The sequence below is a fragment of the Bison bison genome, unplaced genomic scaffold, assembly GCF_000754665.1.
Source record: "Bison bison bison isolate TAMUID 2011002044 unplaced genomic scaffold, Bison_UMD1.0 scf7180017864469, whole genome shotgun sequence".
Lineage (NCBI taxonomy): Eukaryota > Metazoa > Chordata > Mammalia > Artiodactyla > Bovidae > Bison > Bison bison.
The window spans coordinates 8,321,609-8,329,868 of NW_011495030.1; the positions used below are offsets into that span (position 1 = coordinate 8,321,609).

At 43.5% G+C, this 8,260-nt stretch overlaps 1 protein-coding gene across 2 annotated transcripts in view; it reads left to right on the forward strand.

Moving 5' to 3' along the window:
• The window catches only part of RCL1 (RNA terminal phosphate cyclase-like 1), a 64,946-nt gene that overhangs the window by 23,055 nt on the left and 33,631 nt on the right, over positions 1-8,260 (forward strand). The window contains exons 3-5 of one of the 2 annotated variants that reach the window (XM_010860718.1): positions 1,036-1,211; positions 6,756-6,830; positions 7,754-7,878. In XM_010860718.1, coding sequence (XP_010859020.1) covers positions 1,036-1,211; positions 6,756-6,830; positions 7,754-7,878 — 376 coding nt within the window. Of the gene's footprint in view, positions 1-1,035; positions 1,212-6,595; positions 6,615-6,755; positions 6,831-7,753; positions 7,879-8,260 lie in introns of those variants that run through there. The other variant, XM_010860719.1, reaches the window with a different exon arrangement.

The following is an 8,260-nucleotide window of genomic DNA, read 5'->3' on the forward strand; positions in this document are numbered from 1 at the left end:
CATTTTGATGATCTGGTTAGTTTCTTATTTGGTTAATTTGCCAGCATAGACAGATTTTAGTGCAGAGTTCAGTGGTTATAGTCTTTGGGAGTTGGGGGCTTTTGGACCTAAAAGATTGTTTTGAGTCACGAATAGTATTTAGAATAACTAAAGTAGAGTTTTCTAACTTTGATTAGAATATGATTCTGATAGTGATTATTGTGATTTTGATTTTTTAATATGGTAAAACCTGTATTTCTTGTGTCAAACTCCCAAGCGCTGCTTTCCTTTTGGTGACTGAACCTAGTTCCTTCCTCTAATGTTAGATTTCTTTATTGGTAAATTGTGCCAGGAGAACTTGGCCAGGGATTATTAGTATCAAAAATATATTGTGTTCATTTCTTCATATCCCCTGAATCATCTAGCATATTTTATTTGGTTTTTCCTCTAATATGTAAACCTAGTATGAAACTTTTTGGATGATATGCATATTTGAAAGAATAAAGAAAGATAAAGTGTTTTCACTAAAGCAGTTCAATAATTTTAGACATTTCCATTTGTTACTATTAAATTAAAATAGTTACTATTAATGGAAATGAGTGCCATAAGTACTTGCCTTCTCTAGGTACCTAGTTTGGTGACTATGGTATTGGGAAATCTGATTTCCTGGGCCTAGAAGAAGCTGATTGCTGGCACGATGATTTCAGAACATCATCTGTAAACCCCGACATTGGCACAATCTGAGAGCATGCTGTTGGGAGACTAAGGTGCCTGTTAGGATATATCTCCTCTGTGCCCTGCTGTGACTCTGGCAATTCAGATGGCTTAGGGAGGGGTTTAATTTATTACTGTTTATTAAATTACACTCACAGTTTATTATTGTTACAAGGACTTGACAGTAATGAGTCAGCTTTTGGAGTGAAGTATGTGGGCTCTCAGGAATGGCATTTTGAACTCTTGGATGCCCTTGCCAGACTTTCCCCTTGGGACTGACTGTTTCATTGCCTTTGTGACACTTTTTTTTCCTTCTGCTGACTTTCTTTCCTCTGTTATAAGGAACGACCTTATATTATCAGCCCGGCCTCTTGTATGGTGGGTCCATGGAGCATGACTGCAGCGTTCTTCGCGGCATTGGGTATTATCTGGAAAGTCTGCTCTGCCTGGCTCCATTTATGAAGCACCCGCTGAGAATAGTTCTGCGAGGAGTGACCAATGACCAGGTTGACCCTTCGGTGAGTAGTGAGGCCACACCACCCTGTGATTTTTGTCTCCTGTTACACCTAACTTCTGAGAAACTAGTTCCTGATAAAACACATTTGTTTTGTTATTTACCTTGAAGTTTAGAGATTAATCACTCCAGAAGGCAGATGAGCCAAGACTCATAATCATCGGATTCAGTGACGATTGTTAATCTTCTTCAAGGTGCCTTTCATTGTTATGTCTAAGAACCTTCTGAACAGATGCTTGCAGTCTCATCATGTTTGACATGAAATATGGCTCTGTTGACTGAAGTTTGTGAGAGTGGAGTTTTCATAAGGTCATGTGACGGTTGAGGCTGAAAGGCAGCAGATCAGAATTTTAGGCAGAGAATAATATCTTCTTGGCATGCTGCAGCATAATCTTGACTTAGGCTTCAACTGTACACTTTAGGACTTTCTTCTTCTGAGAAGAGTTTGCAGATTTAGAGAAAGGGTATAAGGGCAGGGAAGGTATATATGAGCTTTGCCAGTGTGTGAGCATCAGCAAGCTTCTTATTAAGCGTGCTGTGTTTGTGGGGAGGATAGTTTAATGTACAACTAGAATATTCATTGTGGCTACCTCAGCTGTCTTAATGCCAGTCTGGGATGGGTTTTAGTGTGTGTGTGTGTGTGAGAGAGAGAGAGAGAGAGAGAGAAAGACAGACAGGTTGGGGAGAGGGAGATTGATGGATTGGAGCAGGCCTGCCTTAGACCTTTCATAGTGAGGCAACGATCCCCTCCTTTGGATGCTCTGCTGTCCAGAGAAGATATCTTCAAGCTGAGGGCCATGATGTGAAGTTCTAACTGAGGATGCTTGTCTTCACCTTGGCAGACATTAGAAGAAGACCACTGAAGGGGTAGCTTCAGAGGCAGATGTGTGTGGCTTCCCTAACCAGGGAAGACCAGTTAGGTGGTGCAGTGAGCTCCAAAGCAGAGACTGCTGGTATTCACCAGGATGCTGATGAGGTTATAAACATGATTAATGTGTTCTTGGGCAATAAAAGGTTTATTCCTGAATTCTTAAGATTCGGGTACATAAAGTCTTCCCAGGATCCAAAGTAGAGTGCAAGATCTGATATTCTTAACTATATACGAATGCTGCATAAACTGTTTAGAATTTCAAAGTAATTTCAAGTGGTTGCTTATTTCTCACATTTTCCCGGAAGATTGTAGGAAATGGGTTCTTCAGTTAAAAGTAAGAGTGGAGACCTCTACTATTTCAGATTGGGAGGGGGGGGGGTAGGTGTCTTGACTCTTGGGAAAAGTCCCTGAAGCAGACAGATGTTGGCACCATGTATCCCAGTTTTGTATTCTCTTTCTATAGTTGCCAGTGATCTTAAAAGCTGTTATTACTGACAGTACTAAAAATTTACATATTTACATATTAACAATGACAAAGATTAATTGATAGATTCCCTAGAAATAGTATTTTATTCTTTCTAGCAGTATATTAAAAGGCTTTCTTGTAGTTTTCACAAGCTACAGGACTAAAATGACCTTGGTTAGTACCTGGCTCCAGCCCAGGATAAAATAAATACACCTAATCCTGGATAAAGAGTAACTTCTTCAGCCTGTGGCTTCTTCGTTTTAAACTTTCTCTTTAATGTGTAGTTTCCCCATCAATTTATGTCCACACCTACTGTCTGCACACAGGGATGAATACGATGAGTTCTGCCTGTAGGGAATGTGGTTTCATGGGGTGAACAGCTGTGAACACAGCCAGGGAGACCACAAGGCTGGATACTCTGGGCTCTGGCAGACGCACAAGCCGAGTGCTGAGGGCTGGGGAGGGCTTTCAAGAGGAAGGGAAGCCCCAGAGTCAGTCATGGTTTTAGGAAGATAACTGTAGAGCTGAGAGAAGGGTAAATTGCCAAGGTGTCAACCAGTATGAACTTGATGCAGAGGGAAGTGGAAGGGTAGACAAATATGAAGGGCATTGTGGAGGGAGGGGCTTCATAACTCAATAACTAATTGGAGTTGGGATAGGAGGAAGGGGTCACAGGTAACTCCATGATTTCTGTCATAGTTGACTTGAAAGGATAGTGATCAGAAAGAGTTTCACAGGGAAGAGGAAAATTGTGATGGGGTGATAGTTGATGTGTCTGATTTTGGTCCTATTCTCTGGGATATTGATGGGATATCCATGGGGGATGTCCAGTTGGGAATTACTGTTTGGAGCCTCAGATCATCAGGATCTTACCTACTGACATTTCACTCTGTAGGAGAATGAGGTTGACTAGTACCCAGTTTGATCACTGTTGGCTTTTTGGCTCAGTAAGTCTGACAGGTACTTTTCTCTTGGTCTGCACAGTGTGCTGGTGGTGTTGGTGTTGGTGTGTGTATCTGAATTGGTTGTTCTTGTTTGAAACCCCAGAGTTTTTCATTGCAGTAGGTTGGCGTGGCTTCTCCACAACAGCAATCCATCAGAGCAGAGTAGCACCTGCCCTCTTGGGAAGAGGCGTGAGAGCTCCATTTGGACACAGGTCTTAACTGACCTCATCATTCATTTAACGTCCCGTTCTAGCCTCAGTGGGCCAGTAGAGTTTTGGCTTCGTGGTTCCAGGGACTGAGAATAGATGAAGAAGAGGAATAAGTGTATAAGGAGTGAGTTGGGGAAGAGGAGCTGGAGACAGTGACTATGGAAATAGAAGGATTTGGAGGAGCCAAGGAGTTGAGTTCTGAAAAGCTAGGGATGATCCAAGAGTCAGTCCTTGCAGGAGTTGAGTTGGGATTGGGTAGGGAGATGCAGCAGTGAGAAGTTCTGTTGAGCTTTAAGAGAACAGTATCATTAGGGTGCAAGATCACACACAGGTTCAGAATGAGTAAGAAATAGAACCATAGAAGGTTGGGAGATTCTTCCAGAATGCTAGATGGGATATCCCCTTAAGAGCTGAGGTTGGGAATTTTTAAGTGAGAGAAACTTGCACTCGTTTGTAGGCTGTAATGGAGAAGGAAAAAGTTAAAATGAGAAGGGTAGAAGGGCTTAATAAGGCCACCTACAGATATCCAGAGGATAGAAGCAGCAGTGATGGGATGAGCCTTGTAAAGGGGTAGGGACATTTTGGAGACAAAAAGATAGGAAATGGGGGGAAATTTTGAAAAGAAAAATTCTAGGAGGTCTCCTTTGAGTCTCAGTGATTTGATACTGGTGCCCCCAGTTGATATTTACTGGTGCCAGCAGTTGGCCAGACGGTGAGTGAAGAGTCCGTCCTCTTTCAGGGCTATCCTAGCAGGGAAAAGAAGTAGAGTGAAATCTGCTGTGTCCTGGCCGCTTGTTTAGGTGGACCTCTGTCAGTATCCGTGTTTATTTGATTCATGAGGGTTAGGTAGACGTTCTTATCACTGTTTCAGAAGGGAACAGGTTTCTTCCCTTTTTCTGTTTGTTGTGGTGTGTGCTAAGTTGCTTCAGCCATGTTTGACTCTTCTGCGACCCTATGGATTGTAGCCTGCCAGCCTCCTCTGTCCATGGGATTCTCCAGGAAAGAATACTGGAGAATATTCAATTGCCATTTCCTTCTCTGGGGTATCTTCCTGACCCATAGATTGAACCTGAGTCTCTTATGTCTCTTGCATTGGCAGACAAGTTCTTTACCACTAGGACCACCTGGGAAGCTATGGGTCTGATCATATTTCTACTTGTTGACTGATTGGACTGTAAGGGTGGTGCCTTTGCCTGAGGTTCCACTTGGGTCAGACTTTTGCCTTTCCTCTCTGACTTCAGAGTAACAGATAGGTTTCCTTGAAGCAGAACCCGCAGACCACCCCCACTTTGCTAGATCCAGTGTGTGGAGCTTGAGGAGGTTATGGAACTTTCTAGTTGGGCCCCTCTTTCTACAGCAGGCAGCCAAAGCCCTGAGGAGAGAGCATCCGGGCCTCAGAGGCTGTAAGAGGCAGAGTGGGGCTCCAGGCCACAGCTGCCTTTCCAGCCTTTGTCCCACCACAGCGAGGGGCCTGCCCTTCGTGTCAGATGGAGAGTGACCCGGGAGACAGGACCACACCTGCAGTTATATTTGGGCTCCTGACTGGCCCTCAGTCAATTTGACTTCCTCCTATTTGACTCCAGGTGTGGGTGGGATGAACCAGCAGGGGTGTTCTGTTCTCTTGCCTTTCTCTTACCTGGGAGAGCTGGAGGCCGCCTAGCTCCAGGAGTCATGCTCACGGAGCAACCGGCGTCCTTGCAGCCCCCACCTTTTCCAGAATCTGGCTTGGTCTTCTCCCCAGCTGCCCTTCGTACTAGCCTTGACTGAATTCTTCTTGGTTTCAGCAATTCCAAATGCCTATTTTAAGTTTCTGAGTTGTGTGTAGCTTTAATATTTAATTGAAATTAGCTAATCTTTAATGGATTTTCTCAGTAACTGCTTCTGCCCCACCTGATCCATGCTGAACATGTTCCTAGGATACATAGGTCATTTCTACCTCTGGTTGATTTTCTGATATATGAATATTTGGTTGGGGACTGTTCTCTGCCATAAAGCCCTGTTGGAGTATTGTTCTGTTGAATGTTAGCATGTAAGACTTGGTAGCAACTTGGAGACAGGCAGGCTGAGCTCCTTACCTTAGAGACAAGGGAATTTAGAAATTGAGATTTTCTTGTTTGAGGCCACACAGCAAACTAGAGCCTGGACTGGGACCAGGGCTTTTTCCCAGAGCCTCTGCTTATGCTGCTTGCCCTCAATGCTTCCTGTTGTAGGATCAGCCCCTGCAGGGCTGAGAAACATCTCTTGTTCCATTGGGAACAAGGAAGGGATTGTTCTTGTTTCTCTAGTTGCCGCTGAGACAGCAGTCACTGACTTCATGGATAACGTGATTTGAATATCACCTTATCCTCTGTGAGGAATCTGCAAATGAATAAGGAAGGATCGCAGCCCTCCTAGGAGTTTCGAATGAGGAGATGGTAACAGTTGTACTTGACAGTGTCTTGCCATCGACTGTGGATGTCTTCCTTTGCACTTAGGGGTTTTTGTTGTTTGCTGCAGTTTGAGGCTGTCTTTCCTCTGAGGCTCCCGGCGCCTTGTAGAATCACCACCACCTTTAACTGCCTGTGTGTGGGTGTCAGCAGGATTCTTAGGTAGAACTGTTAGGCTGAATAGTTGATTCACTTTAGCCTGGAGTGCCACCAGCTCTAAACGTGAAATAGTCATGTTGAATAAAGAATACTTAAAGAGGCCATGTCTTTGCTTAGTGTTTATACCTGTAAGAATGAGCAGAGGTCTCAGTTTGTTTTCTGCATGAGCCCAGCAGTTTCTTGGTGCTTTTTGCGTGATAGCATGTGATGCTCATGATGACTCATAAGGTAGGTGTGTACTACTATAAATGTGGAAAAGGGGCTCAGAGAAGCCAGTGGCTTATAAAATCATAGTCTTTAGTCGAGAGCAGAGCCAACCCATGCCCTCAGTTGTAAGCCAGCCTCTTTTCTCTTTACCAGACTGCTTCATCTACCTGGAGGCTAAGCCTTAACCGGCTTTGTGGATTCTTTCTTCTTTCAATCTCAAGGTTTAACTAAACTTTTTTTTTTTTTTTTCTGAAATTATTCTGCAGGTTGATGTTCTGAAGGCAACAGCACTCCCTCTACTGAAACAGTTTGGGATTGATGGTGAATCTTTTGAGTTAAAGGTACGAATGTCCAGATTGTTGGTGGCATAAATCAGTGTGAAATATTTTCTTACCAACTCACTGGAAGAGCTGTATGGCCCAGTGTGTGTGTGTGGCACGTTTGAAGTCACCATTATAAGAATTCTTGAACCTAGCATTGCAGACTTTGAGCTGAAAGGGTCCCTTTAGTAATGACAAGAGTAATTGATATATTGCACTTACTCAGTGGTAGTAGATGTTGTCAACATTCTACATACATTAACTCCTTGACTCATAACAACTCAGCCAATAAGTCATGGAGCTGGGATTCTGACCATGCTACCTCTCTGATCTGGATCATTTATTTTAATTTGTGTCCAGAGCCTACCAATCTGAATGTCCCTGAGACTTTTTAGTACTTTACTTTCAAAACCTAGTTGAAGTAATTTAAGCATCTGTTTGTTTGCTATTTAAGGGAATTATATCAATCCAAGGTGATAACACTGGATATCTTAAGCTGTTTAGCATCTCTGCTTTTTGAAGGGAAATTACTTCATTTTTATTTAATAACTCAAAACTATTGAGTTTTGATAGACCATTTAATTCCAGAAGAGGAGAAAAGGGTTCTTGGTGGTTAAGAAGTGGGTAAGCTGATAAGCTAGACCAGTCCCTCATTTTAAGGTTGAGGAAACAAGTTCTGGTGGTGAAGTGACCTGTCTGGCTTTGACTGGAACATGCAGGCTCTGTTTCTACTGCTTTTTTCTGACACACCACATAGTCCCCTTGCTCAGCATGTGTCCCTGTGGAGCTGACATTAGGTTCTGTTGATCTTGAAGAGATGGACAAGTTGGGTTTGAAAGCCTTCTGCATTCTAATGTTGGTTTTCATTCTTGGTGTACACCAGCTTGGCTGGGTGTCATCCACTCTGTTGAATCCTGACCTCTTCTTTTTCACTGTGCCTACAGGTTGTACGACGGGGGATGCCACCTGGAGGAGGAGGTGAAGTGTTTTTTTCATGTCCTGTGAGGAAGGTCCTGAAGCCTATTCAACTCATAGATCCAGGAAAGATCAAACGTATCAGAGGAATGGCGTATCCTTTGCATTAGCTTCAGATTTCTTACTTTTTTTTCTTTGCCTCAGTAAGATAAGAATGACTCATAACAGTTTACTTCTTCCCAGGGTTATTTACATTTCAGACAACAGTTCAGTCGCTCAGTTATGTGACTCTGCGACCCCATGGATTACAGCATGCCAGGCCTCCCTGTCATCAACTCCTGGAGCTTGCTCAAACTCTTGTCCCTCAAGTTGGTGATGCCATCCAACCATCTCATCCTCTGTTGTCCTCTTCTCCTCCTGCCTTCAGTCTTTCCCAGCATCAGGGTCTTTTCAAATGAGTCAGTTCTTCACATCAAGTGGCCAAAGGATTGGAGTTTCAGCTTCAGCATCAGTCCTTCCAGTGAATATCCAGGACT